Source organism: Ursus arctos, unplaced genomic scaffold, assembly GCF_023065955.2.
Source record: "Ursus arctos isolate Adak ecotype North America unplaced genomic scaffold, UrsArc2.0 scaffold_26, whole genome shotgun sequence".
In the NCBI taxonomy this organism is placed as follows: domain Eukaryota; kingdom Metazoa; phylum Chordata; class Mammalia; order Carnivora; family Ursidae; genus Ursus; species Ursus arctos.
This window is the reverse complement of record NW_026622941.1, coordinates 25,535,324-25,559,754: the sequence shown is the minus strand read 5'-3', so window position 1 is coordinate 25,559,754 and position 24,431 is coordinate 25,535,324. Positions and strand designations below refer to the sequence as shown.

Genomic DNA, 24,431 nt, shown 5'->3' with positions numbered 1-24,431 from the left:
CTGAACATGGAGCCTGGCTGGGGGCTCAATCCTATGACCCCGAGATCACAATCTGAGCCAAAATCAAGAGTCCAACACTCAACTCAACCGACTGAGCCACCCAGGCGCCCCTAAGCTAATCATTTTCTATGAAGCTAAATACATTTTGTTTTTTTGATTTAAAGGAGTCTATTACAGAAAATTTCAAACACATACAAAAGGAAAGAAAATAGCACTACATAAACTCTCATGTACCCATCAACCAGTCTCTCTCTTTTTTAAAAGAGTTTATTTATTTATTTCAGAGAGAGAAAGCAAGAGAGAGAGAGAGCATGAGTGGGGTGAGGGGCAGAGGGAGAAGCAGACTCCTGGCTGAGCAGGGAGCCCAATGCGAAGCTCGATCCTGGGACTCCGGGATCATGACCTGAGCTCAATTCATGGCAATCTAGTTTCATATATATGTCTCTATCCACTGCCCCCTTACCATGCCCTCACTGAATTATTATGGAGGTAACTGCAGACTTTATATCATTTCATCCATAATATATTGGTATTTTTCTTTTTTCTTAAAAAAGGGGCCATTTAAAAAATCATAATCACAATAACATTATTGTGGTGTTTTAATTCATGAGCGCCTAATCTTGGTCAGTTCATTCATTCATTCAATTCATTCACTCTATCAACAGGCAATGCGTTGTGTGCAGATTTTTGGCTCCTGACAGGTGTTTCCCCGGTATCATCCTGCCCAGAAGCAAGAGTCCCTTCCTTGTAGCTTGAATCCAAAGACGGAATTAAATTTAGTTTAGTTGTTTTAGTTTTGTACCTTCTCCCCTTTTATTCCCCTCCCCCCTGAGGATGACTAATCCTATCGACCCTGAAACAGTCAAGGTCATGCTTTCTGACACATAGACTGGAGGAGGAGAGGAAATCAATCTTCGGAGAGAAAAGAATAAGGTTGTTGCCTATAAAGTAACAGAGTCCAAAAATAAAAAACAGCTCCCACACTGTCCTAGTTTCTGTTCCTGCCCATTCCTGAGATCTTGTGGCATCCTTGCCCTTCTATCTTCAGCTTAGGCTAGTTTGAGTGAGTTTCTAGGACTTACAACAAGGGGGTATCAAATAATAAGGGGGCTTCAGGTTAAAAAGAGCTTATAGAGTTGTTGGCATATACAAGATAATTTACATCACCTGGAAGAAGGTACAGAATGAGGAAAAAAGGTAAGGACAAAACTTGGGAATCAATTAAATTTAACTGATTTGGACTAAAACATATAGCAGACATTTCTAGAAACATGGCATACACATTACAGTTAGAAATTTTATAGTTAAAGTGGCTCAGTATTTTTTATAAATAAGCAGCATCTTCCCAAGATGTTATACCTAATAAGATAGCAATTTTGAAGTAAGATTTTTACATTTATGTGACTTCAGATGGCCTTTTAGGAACAGTTTCCTTTTTAAAACAAACAAACAAAAATTTTTAACTTCAGTGTCTTTATGCAGAAAATTCAATGCTACATTAAGGGCCTCTAAAAATACAGGGTTAATACCAGAAGGATAATAATCAAGAACTGAATTCTGATGCAATATTCAAAGGAAAAAAATAATCTATAATTCTACAAAATTATAGCAAACAAAAAAACCAAAAACCAAGAAACTAATCAATACTAGTGACATTCGGCACATGTCCTTCTATACCCATTTTTAAAAACACTGCAATGATTAAATTTTATTTACAATTTTGCACCCTATCTTATAATTTGCTGTCTAACTTTTAGCTTCTAAAATCATATCCAGAATTGAAGTAGGCAGTTAAGAGGGTTTTTTTTCAAGATTTTATTTATTTATGAGAGAGAGAGAGAACAAGGGGTGGGGAGGGGCAAAGGGAGTGGGAGTAAGAAGCAGACTCCCCACTGAGCAGGAAACCTGATTCAGGGCTGGATCCTAGGACACCGAGATCATGACTGAGCCGAAGGCAGATGCTTAACTGACTGAGCCACCCAGGTGCCCCAAGAGTTTCTTTTTTTGAAGTGTAGTTGGAATGTATTAATTTTAAAATATAAATAATAGCATATTCAAATTACTGGGTGGTAATTAAAAATACCACTAAGCTCAAATTGATCACCATTTAGGCAAAGAGTTTGATTAACCTGTAGACTCCTATTTTAATACTTCAACCACTTAACATTTATAACTTTAGCACTTAATTTGTAAGTGTGAGTCTGTGTATGATACATAAACATATGTCTGGGCTCTCTCTTTTTCCCTGCCTACAATAAGAGAATCTACTCTAACTATAACCCTAGAGGAAGCAATCTTCCATTCCACATAATCTGTTCTCTTTTCTACAACCGGCTCAATTATTCATTCACTCAATAAATCTTTATTGCACAACTACTGTGCCAGGCATGCACTGAGCTGTCCTGGAACTGCCAGTCTAGTAGGAAATCCGGAGGTGAGTAGGAGCCAGTCAGATGGAAGACTGTGATCCCAGCAAACAAAAGCGCATCCACAAAGACCTGGAGGTAGCAAAGAGGTCAGTACATTCAGGGAACTGAATGAAGGCCAAGGTGAGGTAAGTAGCATGGGATGAGTCTGAACAGCTATTAGAATACTTACTTTAGAACACTTACTATGTACGTCAGCACCTTACATACATTATTCACTTAACTTCCGTAACAACCTTATGAGGTAGTACTATCACTATCTGTTTTACAGACCCAAAGACTGAAGCACAGAGCAGTTAAATAATTGCTGTTAGTGCCACAAATCATACTGCTTGTTAGTGGTAGAACAACATATTCCAAGGAACACAAAGACACTGTAAAAAAGCATATAAAGAACAAAAGAATAATTTAATAGAACCTATCACCTTTTTTCCCTTGTAAGCATAAATTCAAAACAAAGAAAAGCACTGCATTCATGCACTGGTCCATGTATTCTGATGTAACAGAAGGCAAAGAAATAGCTGTTCTGCTGAGCACACAAAGCTGTCACCTTCTACCATCTTATTTACAGCTCCCTTTGCCTAGAACATGAATCATAGTAATATTCCACTTCTCATGATTACAAGTAAGGCATTGTGCTATATGAGGAAAAACAGTTTAACCATTAGAAAAAAATCCAAGTTATCTGAAAATCATAAAAAATAAGAAGAGGTAAATATCCATAATGGATTAACAACAACAACAACAACAGCAACAACAACAAAAACTACTGCCAGTTCTTTCAGTTACCACGGCCAATGTTTAACTGAATATGTCAAGGAACTCAATTTAATTCAGATTGTTTTTTAAAAAATTTACTGAATGCTGTTTTGGCAGACACTGGGAATACAACAATAAATGAAACGTACAGTCCTCACCCTCAGCAATCTCACGGTCTAACGGGGTCAACCAGACATGTATATGGACAATTACCATAAAAGAAATAAGAAGAATGCTAACAGGAGGAGGGGAAAAAGGATGCACAGGTAACTTCTAAGATAGGTTATAGCTGAAGTGTATTAAAAGATTCATATGAATTTGTAAGGCTGATCAATCTGAAAAAGGGATCATAAGCAGAAAGAACAGCATATGCAAAGTTATAAAAGAACACATTATGTTCATTATGGCTGAGCTATAGAATATATAGCCTATATTTTCTGAGTGACTGCTAACGAGGTGGCAAACTGTTGTGAATAGACAGGCTAAGTAGTTCAGATTTTATCCTGGTAATAGGGAACCACTGACTGAAGGACTTTATAAAGGAATATGACACAACAGACTTGCTTTTTAAAAACAATGACTTTAACAGCAATCCAGAAGAGGGATGAGAGGGGAAAATCAATAAGGCTATTACAGTTAAAAGATGATAAAGACTCATATTAGGGTGGCAACAGTAGGGATCAAGAGGAGAAAATAGTTTTAAAGGATGTAACTGGACGTCTTGCCTGACAGCAAAGAGATATGAGAAGTGTCACCTTCATTGTACCATCATCCAAGAATCTAGAACAGCTGCCTACTGCCTAACACACCAAGCCAAAAAAGTCTCTTTGTATGACAGACAAATTTTCTTGCCCTTCTCATTCTAATTCCCATCTCGCACCCTTAGCTCTGATACTAGATACATAAACAAAAACCATCTTAAAGAGATACACCAGCCTTCTAATCAGTTTCTTTAACAAGACGCAAAGATTGGGAAATTACTCACAATCAGAACTTACATCAGACTCACTTGTGGAGATTTTAAAATGAAACCCTCTGGAGTCTCACCACTAGAGATTTCAATTCCGTAGAATTCATATTATCTGTAGTTTTAAAAAAGCTGAGGTAAGTCTAATGCAACCCCCAGCCGAAAACAGGTTATGGAGATAAATTTTCTTTCTTTCTTTTTTTTTTTTTTTTTTAAGATTTTATTTATTTGAGAGAAAGAGAGAGCACAAGCAGGGGGAGGAGCAGAGGGAGAGGGAGAAGCAGGCTCTCCCCCGCTGAGCAGGGAGCCCGATGCGGGCCTCCATCCCAGGATGCTGGGATCATGACCTGAGCTGAAGGCAGAAGCTTAACTAACTGAGCCACCCAGGCGCCCCTGGAGATAACTGTCAATTGTTCAATTTGAGAAGACAGTAAACTAGCAGCTAAAGTTCAGGTTTGATTTCATCTCTTATTTCATAATCTTTTTAATAGAAGTCAAAGTTGAATAACACTAAATAATATGATACCATGGGAAGAATATGAAACTTTGAAGCTGCAGTTCAAGTCTTGAGTCCCTCAGCTAACAAACTCTGTAACCTTGAGCGAAGTACGTATCTCTCCTCTAAATCTTGATTTCTCAATTTATATCATGAAGAGGTTGTAACAGAGAAATCTGATTTCTGATCTTCAAAGTCAGTACTAATTTAGAATGGAAACGCTTTTGTGTTAAGAAAAAACACAGTATTTTAAAGCACTTACAAAAACGGAGCTCCTCAGGGCACTTGGGTGTTTCAATTGGTTAAGCGTCTGCTTTTGGCTCAGATCATGATCCCAGGGTCCTGGGATAGAGTCCCGCATCCGGCTCCCTGCAGCCGGCTCCCTGCTCAGCGGGGAGCCTGCTTCTCCCTCTCTCCCCTCCCCGCCCTCCCCTGCTCAGGCTGCATCTCTCGTATCTTTCTCTCAAACAAATAAACAAAATCTTAAAAAAAAAAAAAAAATGGAGCTCTTCTCCCACCCCTGAACCCCTTTTTGGTTTCCTTTTTACTTTCATCAAAGGTGATCATTTAGAAAGCACAGATAAAAAAAGAGACACAGGTGACTATCAGAGCAACCCTAAAAATTTCTCTTAAAAACAAAGGCCAAGGGGAGCCTCAGTGGCTCAGTCAGTTAAGTGTCCCACTCTTGATTTTGGTTCAGGTCATGATCTCAGGGTTGTGAGATGAAGCCCCACACCTGGCTTGGCGCTGGATGTGGAGCCTGCTTAAGATTCTTTCTCTCTCCCTCTGCCTCTCTGCTCCCTCTCTAAAAATAATAATAATAATAATACTAAATAAAACAAAGGCCAGATGTGCTATTTGCCTGGAATCAAGGAAAAGGTAGCAAGTGGGCACCCTTTACTGTTACTCGTCTACTACAAATGCTCAGACTCATCATGGGAATTCAATTAATGTGTTTAGTTATTTTTTCTTTAATAAACACTATAATATTAGTTTATGCATAATTAGATTACATAGAAGTTTATGCATAAATACATTTCACATTAAAGAGATGCATACTGTTAGAGCAGCCATTATTTTTCTAAAAAATAGAGGATATTAACATTGTTAAATATAAATTAGCATCAGGAAATAAACTCATAGAAGCAAACATTTGTAGCAAACTTCCAAAACAATGAAGAATTAAGAATACTTTTTAAGTATTTGAAAAAACATAATCAAATGAAAAACAAACCTAATCTACATATAAATCATACATCCATGAAAATTAAGTATCTCAAACTGTTGCAAAGATATGTCTTATAAACTGGGCACAATTATGATTGTTGATTATTAATAATTTATTAATAGATCATTATTAATCTACACCAGTAAACTATTATTGCTAACATTTAACAAGTATGCTATATTTTATATTACTAAAAAGGGAGTTTGTTACTTTGTCACGTTACTTTTGAAGATGAAAACCTTCTACTTCGAAAGTCTATGGAAATCTAAACCAAAGGACAGCTGTTACTAAACATTTGGTGTTCTCATTTAGCACTGACCTAGATACTCTGAAGAACAAAATACAGTAAGATTGGATAACATGCTAATGAGGACCTTATGATTAGTTAGAAAGACAAAACATACATGGAACAACAAAAACACACATGGAAAACAGTCCATGGCACAACTGTCTGTAGTCAAGGGCCCTAGAAACCAATATAGAAGAGTATAACTTGCTATTTATGTGAAGTAGGAGTTACACAAAGAATAAGAGGCTCAAATACATCTGTTGAGTTAATATCCAAAATATATAAAGAACTCTTAACAACTCACACACAAAAAAACAATTTAAAAATGAGAACATCTGAATACCCATTTTTCCAGACATACAGATGGCCAAAAGACACATGAAAAGATGCTCTGTATCAGTCATCAGAGAAATGCAAATCAAAAGCACAATGAAAGAACACTTCACACCTGTTAAAATGGTTCTTCTCAAAAAGACAAGAAATGACAATTATTGGTAAGGATGTGGAGAAAAGGGAATCCTTATGCACTGTTGGTGGGAATGTAAATTGGTACAGCCACTGTGGAAAACAGTACAGAGGTTCCTCAAGAAATTAAAAATAGAACGATCATCAGATCTAGCAATTCCACTTCTGGGTATGTATCCAGAGAAAATGAAACATTAACCTGAAAAGATATCTGCACCCTCAAGCTCACTGCAACATTATTTACAATAGCCAAGACACGGAAATAACGTAAGTGCCCACTGACAAACGGATAAAGAGTTAAGTGTGTCTGTGGAAACACACATACATATACACTATGGAATATTATTCAGCCATAAAAAAAAGAAGGAACTCCTGCCTTCTGTGACAACACAAATGGATCCTGAAGGCATTATGCTAAGTGAAAAAAGTCAGAGAAAGATAAATACCATATGATCTCATTTACATGTGGAATCTAAAAAGCCTCAACTCCTAGAGAACAAATTGGTGGTTGCCAGAGGCTGGTGTTGGGCAAAATGAGTGAAGCTGGTTAAAAGGTACAAACTTCGAGGTATAAAGTAAATCATGGGGATGTAATATACACCATAGTGACTATAGTCAATAATACCGTACTGTATATTTGAAAGTAGCTAAGAGAGTAAATTTCAAAAGTTCTCATCACAAGAAAAAAACATTTGTAACTATGTGTAGTGATGAATGTTAACTAGACATATTGTGATCATTTCACAATATATGTATGTATTGAAGCATTATGCTGTACACCTGAAACTAATATAATGTTATACATGAATTATATCACAAAAAATAGACTCAAAGCAGGTATCAATTAAAGCCTTGAAGGATATTATAATAAGTAGAAAAAATTAAAAATTAAATAGTATACTACACAACAACACTTTTGTAATATTTACTACTAAATCTTGTTTCTACTAGTTTTCCTCAATGGAAAAGACAAAGTCTTGCATCTTATATATTAATCCCCATGTGCCACAACACCAAGCAAATAATAGGCAACCAGTAAATATTCACCCATCAATCAATAAATAGTTCATTTTAATGAAAGCACACCCGACATTTGCCATATGGATGGTTTACTATTTCATAAGCGTTAAAAAAGTGAAAGAGGTACCTTTTCAAACAACTAGTAAAATACTACCTCGGCTCAATTTTGCCCTTTGGATACAAATCTACACTCTGGAAATAAGCTATACAACCTGTTCACAGTCTGGCTCTGACTTGCTTTTCTGGTCTTACCTCCTTACCTTTGCCCTGTGCACTCTTACACCCTGGCCACACCAAACTTCTGCCTGCTCTCTCCTACTTATTTTCCAAAACCAGTCACCACTTCTTGTAAAGCTTCCAGGGAGAATTAATGCTCGTTGGTGCCTCTCACAGCACTGTGTTCCTACTTCCATTATCGAGTGAAACAGATTGTATTATAACCATTGGCTCTCTCCAGAAATAAAGGTACCCAAAGGCAGAGGCTCTTTCATTTTTAGAGTCTGAGTAATACCTACCACTGTACCTATACACAAGAACAAAATCATCATTGAATGCAGGAAAGAGTAAACAACATTGCAAACATCATTCAAGTGTTCTCTAATATAACCTGGAAATGTATGTCTATGTGAGCACATGCAATCACAATGAACTCAGAACAAACAGATTAAATGGTGATTATGGAGCTGCAAAAGTACTCTTCATTTTTATCAGATATTTTTGGGATAAGATCCCCTTTAAAAATGAACTTCTTTTTTTTTAAAGATTTTATTTTTGAGATAGAGAGGGAGAAGCAGGATCCCCACCGAGCAGGGAACCCAAACTGGGGCTCAATCCCAGGACCCTGGGATCACGACCTGAGCCGAAGGCAGACACTTAACCCACTGAGCTACCCAGGCATCCCTGAACTCTTTACTTTAAAATGAACTCTTTACTTCAAAAATGAACTCTTTAAAAATGAACTCTGAGTGTGAAATTATCTGATTTAGAAGTTTTTGTTACGTGACTTTTCAGAACCAATTTATTACAAAGCTAGATGTATTTTTTTAAAAAGATTTTATTTACTTATTTGAGAGAGAGAGAGTGCGAGAGAACGAACATAAGAGGTGGGGAGAAGCAGGGTGCCCATCGAGCAGGGAGCCCGATGTGGGGCTTGATCCCAGGACCCTGGGATCATGACCCAAGCAGAAGGCAGCCGCTTAACTTACTGAGCTACTCATGTGCCCCAAAGCTTGATGTTTTTTTGACTGTCAATAAGACTATCATGAAATCCAAATAAGACAGTAGAAAATTAAAATTTAAAAAAGGAACTATTAGTAATTAAACATCAAAATCACTCAAGAACCCTTAGAATTTGATTTCAGATCTCTCCATTTTCTAAAGTGCTTTTTTCTTCCCCCAGTGTCTATCTCTTGTGCAAATCACTTTGCAAAATGTTTCACCTGACCATTTCTTAACCAAATTACTTGTGGAAGCCTTAAAGAATATCATGCAACAAAGTTAAAATTTAGGAAGTTTTGCTATTATCAGTCATGCCAGAATGTTGAGTAGGTACCTGTTCTAAAAATTCAAATACAACAGGGCACTGATATGATCACATATATAAAGTCTCTGTCAAGTTAAATGAGAATAAATGAATTTGAAATCCAAAGATAAATTTGTCCTCCTTTTAGTATTAACGACAATATTAATAGCCACCATTTATTGAGAGCCCGCTACCTGCCAGACATTTCATGCAAATTCTATCCAAAAACCCTTAGAAGAAAACTGAACCTCAGAGGCCACATGGCTGACCAAGGCTACATAAGTTAAGAAGTAATGGAATTCAAAACCAGGTCTATAAGGTTCCAAAGGATAAAACTTAATTCACTCCTTTGCAACCCTGCCATACAGAAATACTGAAACTAATTTCTACAACTCTGCTTCTTTGAACTGAGGAAGGATAAATGGTATAAAATCTGTCTCTTAACCTCCTAGCAGTGCCATAACCATTCTTTAACTCATTGCTAAGCCTCCATGCTTGAATCTATGGTATGTGAAATCTATGCTTTTTGAAGTCTACTTTGATACTTCCAAAGTTAAGACTGTTTTGAATTGCACAACAGTAACTTCCTCATCCTGAAGTCTAGAAGAACACGTTTTCATAGAAGTTTCTGAATTGTGTGCTACATAAAACTACCAACTACTTTCCCCTCAACACTTAGAGGTAACCTCCACAAAAACGTTAAAAAGCCAGAAAATTAAGAGCAGCTTACCTTTTAGGTATTAAATACTCTGAAACTAGTTAAAAAATAAAGAAATGGATTAAAAGGGGGCTCTCTTAAATATCTGATTAAATACCAGGTGGTAACATCAATTTCACGTCTGAATTCCATGAAGGAAGGAAAGTGAAGGAAAAAAGAACTTCGATTCAATAAAAATTCTGTTCCACCAGCTCTGCAAAATTTCACGGCTCATCTGCATTCTCTTAAAGCTTCTTCACTGATGGTACTTATTTAGAAAGGATCAAGAGCCAAGTTTAATATAGAAATTCTTTAATTATATCTGTTTAGGACAGATGTATGTGGCTACTTATTCTGGCATCAAAGTAATTAGCATTAAAGATCAAAGGCTACTTGCGTGAATCCAGAATACAAACTTGTTTGGATTCTATGTCATGGAACCACAGAAAGAATCCAGTAAGTCAACTTTCACTGAATTTATTTATGCCTGTCATTTCCTTTGGGGCAAATTCATTTTACAGGCTGCTGGCAAAAGAGATTCAGAACTGGTTGGCTTTTATTGTTTGGTATTAACTCTTTCAGGATCGGCCATAGAGCTTTAACTAATTCAGCCATGTTGCTGGTTCAAAAGAGAACTTAATTACGTTAAGCCAAAGGCATTTATAAAATCAACTGACAGGAAAGAGAGATTAACTGCTATTATGATGTTGCTCCTGAAGCCAGGAACTAGAAAATCCTGATGAATTATGATAATTAGAACACCTTAGAAGAAGAGAAAAGCTACTAGCTACTTTTTGTTCTTTACTAACCCAGCAACAAAATTTTATTTTCCACTTATGCTCTTGTGCTACAATTTTACTGTTAATATGAAGGGAATGCTGTGAGCAGTTTGGAGAACGACTGATGTGTTCACTCAATTACAATATCTCAGGGACGGCAGGAGACTCCCAAGGGCATCTAATAACTACCTATCCAAGGAGAGTGATCCTTTTACCACCATATCCCCAGTAAGTGGCCAACGGATGGAATGTTCTCTACCTATTAAAAGTAGCCCGATCCATCTTTAGAGGACTCTCTTAGAAAGTTTGTACTCAGTGAAAAAGTCAGTTTCCCTATTGCTTCTACCTTGTTGTATCCCTAAAAGTCATAAAAAACAAATCCAACCCTTCCTTCATATGAAATCCTTCGAACATCTAAAGAGAGTGACACTCTCCACCTATCTCCATTCCTTCAAATGTTCCTAATAGAAAATGCTACTGAGTCCCAGGTCTGTTAGGCAAGCTGCAAAAAAATTTAATTTATGCATATTTAAAATTATTTTAATTTTTAAAAATAATACTTAAAACTCTGAGTTACACAAACATATTCGATACCAACTCTGAATTAGGTAAGTTAATGCTCAAGCACAGCAAACACTTCCTTATAAACAAACGTGTATGCTTACATTAAAACCCAATAAACGCAGTCAGACACAAGATTATTTTTAATATGTTTTAAATAATTAATTGCCCTTAACTGTCCCTAATGTATGCTACTGAAATGTACATATGAAGGGCTATATGTTAACTAAAAGTTTTAATAAATATTTAAAATACCTTTTTATAAAGTTTTGGGACTTTGTTATGCAGTTTACTTGAACTGGATGCATTCTAAATTCTCAAGTTATACAGATAGTTTCCCTTCCATAACTTTGATAACTTTCAGCCAAAGTCAAATAAAAGAAAAAAAATAATAAAAAATTTAAAATCTTCCAACCAAAGACAGAAACTCTGAATTTTAAAGGCATTTAGTCATCTCATTTCTGTAAGGTCCTGAGATGGACTGTGTAATCTATTTCAAGGCCCTCACTTTCAATGTCAGTAGAAGTTATTTATAACATTTCATACAGCTGTAGTTCAGTGGTTCATTAAACCCTCAATTGAGTACTGGCCACAGACTGCTTTGAAATGTTAACACCATCTAAATTACACTGACAAAATTATTGAACATTCACACACAATCACTTACCCAAGACTCATGGTATAAAACTGTTAGCAGATACATTGCATAATCATAATTCTGTCTCTTTAAAGGGCACCTGTAAGTGAAAGAGAGGGAAGAAGTCAAAATTTTAAAAATTCAGTACATAAAATAATTTACAAAATATACAAATACTAAATACAAAGGATAACTTATATTCAGGTATTCCCTATCTTCAGGGAACATCCTACCTTCAGGAAAATTCTGTTCTTGGAATAAGAATAGTCTTTGTCAGTCACTACTTAAGGTTATTGAAAACTGGTATTGCTTTGATTTATTCTGTATGTATTTTTTTAAATTTCTCTTTGCTTTCGTTACTAATGGAGTTATTTGTATCTGAAAATAGTTTTACACTATTTTTAATATAACTGTGTCCAATCCAAGTGCCCTTCACAATCTCAGGCCTAAGAGTCTGCTGGACAGTATGAGTGTATCTACTGAGTTCATTTAAAAAATAGAGACAGACTGATGACAGATGCTAATCAAAATGTTCATCTTGATTTCTCCAGAGCCTAAGTTTTTAAAAAATGAGCTACACTATTCAATGCTGTATTGAAGTCGTTGTATTTAAAATGGAATTAAAGACCTAATATTAGATAAAACGTCTACATAAATACGAGATGGCAAGTTTTGCTTTTAGATCAATAAAATAATATAGAAAAGGAAATCATTATTTCCAATTTCTCTAAATATAAAATAAAACCATCATGACAGGGGCGCCTGCGTGGCTCAGTCAGTTAAGCATCTGCCTTTGGCTCAGGTCATGATCCCAGGGTCCTGGGATCGAGCCCCACATCAGACTCTCTGTTCAGTGGGGAGCCTGCTTCTCCCTCTCCCTCTGCTGCTCCCCCTGCTTGTGCTTGCTCTCTCCCTCTCTCTGTCAAATAAATAAATAAAATCTTAAAAAAAAAACAACCATTATATGACAAATGACTTTGTACTCTGCTTATTCTATACTTTGGTTTAACAGTTCTCTAAATAGTTGCTACCATAAAACACACACACACACTGGCACTTGAAAACTTAGGGAATAAACACACTGTCGAAAATACTTACAGAATTTCAAAGAGCAACATTTTAAAGGTATTTTTTAAGTTGCACAAACTAAAACACTCAACATTATTTCACATTTTCTAAAGACAGTAAAAAAAGAATATTACTAATGTATTTCAAATCTATTTTCCCCCATGTATTAATAATCTGAAACCAGAGTTCCCGAGCTTTTTCCACCCCCACACATTGTTGCCATCATTTATATATGCCATGCTACTACTTCTCACCACTAAGAAGGAGGATATAAAACCTAATTGATACTGGCACCTCCAAATGTGCTGAAACCGGTATAGGAATGGAGAGAAGATATCTGCCCACTTGCTTTTCTCTAAAGGCAGGTCTTTATATTTTGACATATTTATAAACAGACAAATATGGTACGACAGAAATAAAATAACCCTGGGGCACCTGGGTGGCTCAGTCGGTGAAGTGTCTGACTCTTGACTTCACTCAGGTCATGATCTTGGGGTCATGAAATCGAGCCCCGTGCTGGGCTCTGTGCTGGGCATGGAGCCTGCTTAAGATTCTCTCTCTCCCTTTCCCTTTACCCTTCCCCACTCTACAAAATGAAAGAAAATAACCCTTTTGTAAAAACATACCAATAAACCTTCTTCACCTCAAATGACCTAATTTATAAATTTATATGAGGTAAATTTAGTACTGTCTTTATGAAGTAAATTCACAAAATTCTTCTTATTTACAAAATTGCCTAGGTAAATCAAATTTCTGTATTTAATCATTTAAATTCTGAACTATAAGATCTTTGACTTTGTAAAAGCCTGTTTAAACCTTAATCACTAGCAAATCATACTTTTGTTCTCTTCTAACATCTTCCCTGTGTCTTATACGCATGGATATATTGGAATCAAGACTGAAAAATAACAACAATAATTTAACTGGGCAGTTAGGCAAGCCTCTCCATGTCCATAAAGAGGACAGCAACAGTAGACTGGTGTGAGATATTAAACACATGAACTAGACAACGTCATTTACCTATTACGTAAACGTAAGTTGATATAAAAGGCTACCTTGATTTTCAATGTCATTTCTTAGGAAAAGGACTGCCAGGGAACTGGAAGACAATAAAACAACACAATGACCAATCTGTTGAACTTTTCTTTACCTGTCTGTTCTGATGGTAAGTATATCTGTAGTCTTGCAGTATCGCTCTCCCACAAGTTTAATAAGTTTCTTCGTTGCATGATCATCTAAATTCAAACTGGAAAGTTTAACCTTAAAAATACAAGAAAAAGTTATTTGAAAATAATTATTTCAGATACTTTGTTTAGTGGGGAAAAAAAAACCCAGTAGCAATATTATTTATATTAACGTTAAACCAACCAAAAAGAAAACTTTTGCAACCCTGCACTCTTGTCTATATGGAGTTAGCAACTGGCATGCACTATGAAGCCTGATCTTACTCATGGAAAAAAAGGAGACGGGGAGTAAACTGTTTCGAGTTCTTTGAAAGTTTTGGTCATTAGCACCTTTCCTGAAAAAGCCATGACAAGTCTCTCAAATAAATGAAATTACAGCTTATGAGTAGCACTACGAATTAAACTCAATTAGTATTAGTAAAGCTGGACCATAAGAATAAATAGATAAAACAAAAAGGCTTTAAGATATTTCCACCATGCAATTATGAGACCCTTATCATTGCAACTAGTTTAGGGGTATTTATTTTAAAAGGTACAGATATCTCATGGAGGCTGGAATATAGCATTCATGAAGGATCTAAACGTTTGAAATAATTCAGCTTAACATTTCTCAAAATGTTAATACTAGTCCCAGCAGCTGCCAAGAAGAATTATTTCCCTAAAAAGGCTATTTCTGTTGACTACATTCAGAAAGTACAGAGTTAAATTGGGTGTTCTATAGAATAGAAAGATTTCTTAGAAGAGGTAATATGCTAATGAGCATTTTGAAATTCAAGATGCAGGGTTCTCATGTAACAATTCCCAAATTTATTTGACCTCATATTCTATTTTTCAAGGCACGGTTCATGGAATTAGTCTTCCTTAAAATATATTTTGGGAAATGCTAGACTACATGAAGACACCTTTTAATTTGCAGAGAATTATGGCATGGGCTGAGGGTATCTAAAAGATGACTAGGCTTGACACAGAGAAATAGGTTAGATACTAGAATACAGTTAAACAAGGTAAACCACAGACTGTTTTTCCATCAACAGCATTAAGAACAAGAAAGATCCATAACTATACGAAGAAAAAAAAGGCTAAATAAGATTTTAAAATCATATCCACTTCTCTCTAGCTTCAATAACCCTGCACTTCCCTCAAGATATTATAGCATAAGAGCTTGTTTATTTTCCCATTTTTCCCACTAGACTGCAAACCCTTGAGGGTAAGAATGTATCTGTCCTATTTTTGGCGATGGCCTAGCACTTAAAGAACATATGACATGTATTTGCTGAATGAACACATAAATGAAAAAAAAGAAATGATACATTATTTTTTTAAGCACTGTGAATTTTTATTTGAACTACAGAAAAATATAGGAAATAAACAAATAAATAAAAATACACTTTTAAAGAACATCCGCAGGAAAAACTTTGACTATTAAGTATCGACCCCACAGAACAGTCCTATGTGCAGGCAGTGCAAATTACCACAGTCCCCCGAAAAGAACATGTATCAACAACCAGGTTAGCAGCTTGAGGGATAAAGTAAGAAATTTTACGATAATTCTGATTATTAACAATAAGAATTACTTACAAGAAGATAGTGAAATTAATCTACATTATAATTATAAAAATATTTGTACATATGCATGCATACAGATACAGTACAGAGAAAGAACAGTTTTTACATTAGAAAAGCGAAAATTGAATGATTTTTTCCTTTTAAAACTCCCTTCAATGTAATCATGTTCAACAATAAATTTAAAAATTTACCATTTAAAAAATTTAAGTGTTCTAGTTTTTATGTAAGAAGTAGTAAAAAAATGGCAGTAACTGCTTTAAAACTTACATTCACATTAACATTTTAATGTTCAAAAATTATATAGCGTTTATGCCAGAAACTCGTGAAGTATTTTAGAAAGAGCTATGTAGTACACTCACGCCACCTGCTAGCACTCCAAGGCACTGCAAAATTGTAGTCTTTAACCTAGACTAAGTAGTCTGACTCTGAAGTTAAGCAGCATTCACTACCATTCTTTTTCCAAAATTCAGAAGAATCCCTGGACTTTTCTTTTTTCAAGTTGCTATATTTTAAAGAATCAATACTGTACTATTAACATTATTCGCAAAACGACACTGACATTTCAAATCATAGGAGGTCATGGTTATATGTATGTATTTTCAAATGCCCATATTTAAGAGCTACATAAACTGAGAAATGTCTAATTGTGTGAAATAGCTTCTCTATTTAGAAGCACAGGACAGTTAGTTAAAGGACTATAGTTATATACAAAAGACAGGACCTGGGTTTGATTTCTAGATTTGCTACTTTATTTGCTAAGTGACCTTAAACAAATCATTTGATCTTACTGTTCCGGCATTTACAAAACAGAAAGGACACCAGAGGATTTTTGTCAGGAATAAACGAGAATAAATAGAAGAAACCATTTTTAAAGAAAAGTCCTACACAAATATTGTTATTTTTAATTCTGAACTACCTTTATGACTATCAAGAAAAATATGATACCATCTTTCTTTCTCTGAATTTAAAAATTTGAGTATCTCTTTATACAATACTTCATAATATTTGACTGGCTTCACAATATTAATTTAAATCATGCCAGGGGGTGCCTGGGTGGCTCAGTCTGTTAAGTACCTGACTCTTGATTTTGGCTCAGGTCATGATCTTGGGGTCTTGCGATCAAGCCCCACATTGGGCTCTGCGCTGGGCATGGAGACTACTTGGGATTCTCTCTCTCTCCTTCCCCACTCCCCCAAAAATAGAAGGTAAGTCATGCCGAATGCACATGCTTTAGTCCCACTGTTTTACCTACTTTTACCCTTGAACTACATAACACCATTCAGGACACCACCACTGAGCTTCAACCGTCAGTGGGTAGTCAGTGGGTAGTCCCCCAAGTCCAAGAAGGGCAGACGTGAATCAGGAGAAAAAGAACACAAAGAAGTGATGACGGTATCACATGGTGGCATAAGACATAAGGGAGACAAGAGAGGATGGTGGCCTGATATAGTAAGTGGTATCTTGTGGTATACTTCAAATAACAAAATCGGATTATTTTTACGTAAAATAAAATAAGCAAACAGAACAAGTAGGGAACTAGATGTCTATTCTGGTACTGAAGACTAAGGCCCACAAAAGTAAGGCAAAAATCTACATTCCCTGATTCTGAGCTCAGAGATTTTTTTTATCACCTAACACAGAGCTCAACAATAGTTGGTTGTTATTATTATCATTATTATTAAAAAGAGGCAACATTTACTAAGTTATTAAAAATGTATCAAGTATTAATTACCCCTAGGTACTTAAAAAAATTTTTTTTTACTTTTAGGTAATCTCTACACCCAACATGGGGCTCAAACTCACATCCCTGAGATCAAGAGTCACGTGCTCCTTCGACGGAACCAGCCAGGCACCTCACTCCCTAGGTACTTTATAGTAATCTGTGGAATGTCGGCCAAGCAGAATTTTAAGTTTTTTTTCCTTTTATCTAGATTTTCTAAAATTTATACAGTAAACATGTATTGTCTTTTGTGATTTTAAATATTTTCAATCTCTCTAAACACACATATTGCTATATTTAAACTATTATAGAGAATAAAAAAAGGCTGACAAGCTTCATAAATTTATTTCATAAAGAAGGCACGATCCTGTTACGAAAACCCAGCAAAGACAGAAAATTAAAAATCAAACACTAGTGTATCCCTGAAAAATTTCTAGAAATTAAAGCTTATCTATTTGTTACCTCATAGTGTAAAAATGGTTGCAGGGACTGTCAACATATTTTTGCAGTCCACATGGAATGTTGTTATTTTTTTTAAAGATTTTATTTGAGAGAGGGAGGGAGGGAGAGAGAAAGCACACATGCGCAGAGGGAGGGCTAAAAGGTACAGTACAGAAAGAAAGGAAAAAAGAGTACTTTTATAGTGAAGAAAACCAGCAAATAGTACCTCAGCCAGGTGATCAAGGCTTCATCATTAGTAATGGCATGTTAGAAGCCTCTACCTTGCTATGATGTGATGAAAATGGCACTTTACTGGTGAGGTTTTCCTCCCAAAAATACATACCAGTCTAAGCATGAGAAGAACATCAAACAAATCTAAAATGAAGTATATTGCAGAAAATACATAACTAGTACTTCCCAAAACTGTCAAGGTCACCAAAAACAAGGAAATTCTGAGAAACCAACACAGCCAAGAGGTGCCTAAAGAAATCTGAATGGGGGGGGCGCCTGGGTGGCACAGCGGTTAAGCGTCTGCCTTCGGCTCAGGGCGTGATCCCGGCGTTATGGGATCGAGTCCCACATCAGGCTCCTCTGCTATGAGCCTGCTTCTTCCTCTCCCACTCCCCCTGCTTGTGTTCCCTCTCTCGCTGGCTGTCTCTATCTCTGTCGAATGAATAAATAAAATCTTAAAAAAAAAAAAAAAAAAAAAGAAAGAAAGAAATCTGAATAGGGGCTCCTGAGTGGCTCAGTTGGTTAGGCATCTGCCGCTGGCTCAGATCAGGATCCCAGGGTCGAGCCTGGTGTCAAAACAGGTCTCCCTGATAGCAGAGAGCCTGTTTCTCCCTCTCCCAGAGCCCCCTCAACTCATGTTCTCTTTTGTGCGTTTTCTCTCTCAAATAAATAAATAAAATCTTTAAAAAGAAAATCTGAATAAAGTATGAACATGTATCAATACTGGCTCAGTTCAGTTATAATAAATGTACCACAATAATAAAGATGTTAACATAAGAAATTTGGTGTGAAATATAGGGGGATTCTGTGAACTATTCCTGAAATTTTTTGTAAATCTAAAACTTTTTTACTTAAAAAAAAAAAAAAACCATCACGTAAGTGCTCTATGACTGCTGTATGAGAAAGCCATGCCATGTGGATCAAGACTCTTACTGGAGGAAACTAACAGTAGTTTCAAATACTAACTTGGAAGTTGCTACAACACGACACTTGGAACTGCAATGGTATGTGGCATGCTCTTGATGAGTAAGAGCAGGGATTTAATGTTTCTCCAAAGCAACATGAGATGAGGACAAACGATCCTCAATAAAATGCTAACAAAGCAAATCCGCAGGAAAGTAAAAGCATGATGTACTATGAAATAATAAGGGTTCCCAACGCTTCAGTCCTTGAAAACCTAACAATATAATTCGTTACTACAATAATTCGAAGAAAATAATTTCAAAAATGCTATAGGAATAGGACACATTATTAACATAATAGAGCTAGTATCTCAAACTGAATTCCAATTTATACTTAAAGGCTAAAAACCAGAGGCATACGCATTGAAGTACAGAACAGCATAAGGGACTACATAAACATTATTTTAGAAAATTTCATCTAATGAAAAAGACAAAAAGAAAAGAAAAAAACAAGCTATAGATATTTAACAAGAGGAATTAAAACCACTATTATTTATCATTTATTTCCTAAGAAATCTCTGAAAGAGTGAACAAAAAGCCCAAACATTCAGATTTTGGTCTCTTATTATGTATAAATGTTCACCCCCAGCCTCAAACACTCTCTTGGCACAGAACAGACCCTGATTTACATGTTATTCTATGTAGCCATTAAAAATAATATTAAAGAGGGGCACCTGGCTGGCTCAGTCAGTAGAGCATGTGACTACTGATCTTGGGATTGTGAGTTCGAGCCCCACACATTACTTAAAAACAATAAAAAAAAAAATTAAAATAGTATTAAAGAGTGGTAACTTTGTATGGTGACAATGGTAACTACACTTATCATAGTGAGTATTTTGTAATGTATATAAATGTCACTAGGTTGTACACCTGGAATTAATATAATAATGTATGTCAACTATACTTCAATAAAAAATCAATGTTTAATAACCTTACAAAATTTTTAATTCATATTGTTAAATAAAAAAGAGCATATAACTAATCAAATATAATGTCATCCTATTAATATACACAAAGAATGACTATATATATGTATATATAGACTATATATATTTAGTATATATGTGTGTGTCTGTGTGTGTGTGTGTGTGTGTGTATATATATATATATAGTCAAGGTTATTTATAAGTGGTAGAATTATAGGCGATTTTATTAATACTTCAAAACTTTCGTATTTCCCAAATTTTCTATGATAAGATCAGTTTTATGATCATACATACAAAATGTTATTTTGAAAAAATATATTATAATAATTCTTATTTTAAAAAATATATTTCTTACCCTTAAGGTTACTACTCGGGCTCTGGGGTTTCTAATAGATGGTCCTGCTGAAACATAATCCATTGTGTCAATTTCAATGGGAAAATGCTTCTCGCATTTCTCATCACTGTCCAGTGCAGCTGGCCACTCAGTGCAGAAATCTGAGAATTAAAAAAAATTATCTCAAGTATAGTTTTGCCAAGTAAATTCTCACTGCAATGTGCACTATCAGACAAAATCAAATCATTGAGGGAGATGACTCTCGAGTTACATGAAATGAAAGAACAGACTCTCTTCTGCACTTTACAATCACATCATCATCCTTTATCCCTTTTCTTTTTAGATGAATCCTAATTAAGGAATGTAATTAAATGAATGATTTAGATAGCCTGGGTTTGGTGGGGAGCAGTAAGTTTGGTTAAAAGGGAACTATGACTTGATGGAGGCTTATTATAGCTTTGCACATACCTGTTATGGGACAGTTTAATTCTCCCTCACCAACTAAAACCAAACAGTTCATAGTGCTCAGAGCATTATTGTTTTTGAAAAAAGCAGCAGTTAATAGTAATTCATTCCCAAATGAAAGTTACTAAAGGTCTACTGAAGGGAACTGAAAGCTCTGAAAAAGCTCTTAGAAGAAAGTGAGATATGGTCCACATTCTCTCAGAAACTGAGTTGAACAGGGCCTCTAACTGAACAGGTAGAAATGTCTAGGACATTATTAAATGGATCCTTACAGTAATTCATGTTTCCTCTCTATGACTTCTGCGCCAATGAGGGTAAATGGAAAGAGGAACAGACTTGTCCTCATATTCAGGCAAGACAACTAGCTTAGAGGGGTGGGACTGGCTCTAGAACTGGGGCACAAGAGGAAGTTCAAGCACTGTGAACAAGAATGCAGAGCACCATCTATCTCCACAGCACAGAGATATAAACTCAGGCCTGGGGGGGGGGGGCGGGTAGGGGAGAGAGGACTTAAAAGGGAAAGAGCTCCCGTCCTACAGCTATCTGTATTGGGGGACTCCTTAAGTAAGTAGCTGATTTCATTTTGCCCTATTCCTATGAAGTTAGCGTGATAGAGGGCTCTCAGCCTGAGATGCAAAGTTCTGGCACTATCAGGTTCCCCTCCATGGAAATTTCACTCCCTCAAAACCCCATTCTAAGACTACCTAAAAGTAATCTGTTTCTTAGGTCAAACACATTAAACCTCACAGGGTCTGTGCTTTCTCCAAAAAGCACAACTGCAGGAGAGGCTGGTCACAAGCACAGGCATATGTGGGAACTCTTCCACGTGACGATTTAAGGGACAGTGAAAGGTACTCTGTCAATAACATTTCCTAACAATTTGCTTATAGTAGGTACTATATTTAGCTCCCACTTAGGCTTTAATATCAGTCAGCAAAATGTCACTCTGGGTTACAGAAACTCTCCAAGTTCTGCAACTAAATATATGTTAGCAAATTAAGTATAGCTCACACCATTCCCTAAACACCCTGCTTAAGAGAGCAATACTCACAGACTTTGAGGGGAAAGAGGTATCTCCGCAATTAAGAACATTCTGACATTTAAATAAAATGAAAAGAGCATGATTACTGAAGTTCAATTTCATTCCCATCATGGAATATTTCCAGTATCCTGCACTATAAGAGGCAACACTGCCAAGCACTTTATAAGAGAGACTAGTTTGGAGAATTTTATAAGTTCTTGGGTTTGTACTGAGTCTTTTATTTTTTATAACTTTGAATAAGTCATTTCAATAACCAGATGATAATTACAACTTTTAAATTACCGGATTATATGTCTAAAAAACACAGCCAACTGGAAAGTACATAATAGACCCCTATTCATCTGACAGGTAGAGCAATAGACTAGACTTCGGAAGACCTTGGTTTTTACTTAACTTCTACCACTGATTATTAAAGTTTGGGTAAATTACCTAACTTTCCTGCGCTTCAGATTTTCCACTTGCAAGTTAGATATAAAATCTGAACTGACCTACTTTGAAAGAAAATTGAGAAGAAATATTTTAAAAGCCTTTGAGTTATTTGGAAGATACCATCTAAATCTAGAAGCTGGCAAAAGTGTAAAGACAAAATTAAAGAAAGATTAAAGCACTTACTTAAATACTTAAAATATAATGCTACTCTTCTGAATGTGCTATATGAAAGCCTTTAAGAATTATGAATTATTTTAGAAATATCTCATTAGAAAGCCCAGTTTCTAGATTATAAATGCATATTTAAAAATAATGTTTAAAAAGGAGAAAAATGAGATTTATCACGGTGTAATGCATTCCTTAACTGGCTTCACAAGGGATCAAATAGTGATACATGCTTTGTGCCAAACAGGGCACAAATTTGGAACAGTGATCAGCGTCAGTCTATCACCAGGCACCAATGAAATAAAACATACAATCCAAAAGGATAGAAATGCATCCTACTATCCCAAAAAGAAGACCACATACATGAAAGGAGATAAGAGAGATTGCTCTTTCCTCTCTTCAAGAGTAAGGACATTCTTCCTACTTTTTAAGACTTCTTTATCTCTTCCTTATGATGTTTTTCAAAAAAAGGCCCTTCCAAAAGCTCAAATTTTATCATAATCATGATCACTATACTATTTCTCCTTCCAGCATCATCAGGCTGCCTGTGAAGGGTTATTTTAGATTTCATTTTCTTTCCTGAAAAGCCTTAACAAGTGTACTGAGCATTTATATCTCCTTTTTTAATTAGCATGAATTTAAGAATTCACCCAAAGGTACTAACTCTTGAATTAAACTACACAACCAATCACTAACAGCTGTGAACCTAAAACAATTCCAATGTCCTTCTGTATGTAGTCCAATGCAAATCAGATCAGAAATTGAGTGGGAATATGTACACGTGTGAAAACACGCATAAAACTATGGGAATAAAAAGTTCTTTGCCTTTACCTCTGTGCATGTGGGAAGGAGAAAGAATAAGTGAGTGAGGGGTGTCTGGGACGCCCCGGTTAAGCATCTGACTCTGGTTTTGGCTCAGGTCTTGATCTCAGGTTCCTGAGATCTAGCCCCCTGTGGGGCTCTGGGCTCAGCGCCAAGTCTGCTTGAGGTTCTCTTTCATTCTCTTTCCCCTCTGCACTCTCTCTCAAATAAACAAATAAATCTTTAAAAAAAGAGTGAGTGAAATCTGATTATATCTAGGAATCAATAAATATTGTTCAAATTCAATAAATTTAGAACTGAAGATATAATCATGGGCTGGTGATTACTTCCATCTTACATATGTATATGAAAAAATATATATACACTAATATAACTATACATATATAAAATATATAGAAAGAATATATAATAAATATTATATAGAAAGAGACTGTATGGAAAAATAAGCAAATATACTCTCAGCAAATAATTATCAGACCTAAACAATGATTAAAAAAGAACCACTTCTGAAATGAGGGGCCAGGTGGGAAAGGAGAAATTTTCTAAGACTATTGCTTTTCACCATCAGCTTTTCTGCTACTTGATGTTACCACATCCATGTATCACTATGAAGTTCTTATTTTAAACAATTTCTTCAAGATAACTCTCTGCAAAGTATCCCATTACTGACTCCACTGATTATTGTACTCAGCATCTTTCTATATTATCTTCAGTTTGGATTATACTGATTTGTATCTATTGGCAACACTACAATATTTTCTTCAGTCTTTTTATGTATGTGCTATCTATAATGCAACAAGTAAGTCCCTAACCTACCTGAACAAGGACTATGATTTCTGGTTCTATTTATTATTCATAGCCACTTGTAGAATAGTCCGAAAAAAAAAAAAAAAAAAAAAAAAAGAACTTGCAGATTTGACATCTTAACAATTCACTGAAAACTTGAAAATTTTTCCAAAAAGAGAAACTAGCAATGACTCAGAATATAAGGCGATTTAATATATTAAAAATGAGGTTTTGTTTCTCCATCTTTATTGAGATACGGTTGACATAAAACAGTAAGTTTAAGGTATACAATATGTTGATTAGATGTATTTATGTATACTGCAAAATGATTACAATCATAACACTAGCTAAGACCAGTGTCACATAATTACCATTTCTTTTTGTGGTAAGAATATTTAAGATCTACTCTCTTAGCAACTTTCAGTTTGTAACACAGTATTAATA

General features: G+C 35.6%; 1 protein-coding gene across 2 annotated transcripts in view; it reads right to left on the bottom strand.

Moving 5' to 3' along the window:
* Window positions 1-24,431, bottom strand: part of MRPS35 (mitochondrial ribosomal protein S35) — a 57,807-nt gene that overhangs the window by 18,781 nt on the left and 14,595 nt on the right. For both annotated transcript variants that reach the window (XM_026502210.4, XM_057318998.1), the window contains exons 5-7: window positions 20,300-20,439; window positions 14,065-14,174; window positions 11,877-11,946 (exon numbers count right to left, since the gene is read on the bottom strand). In XM_026502210.4, coding sequence (XP_026357995.2) covers window positions 11,877-11,946; window positions 14,065-14,174; window positions 20,300-20,439 — 320 coding nt within the window. The remainder of the gene's footprint in view (window positions 1-11,876; window positions 11,947-14,064; window positions 14,175-20,299; window positions 20,440-24,431) is intronic.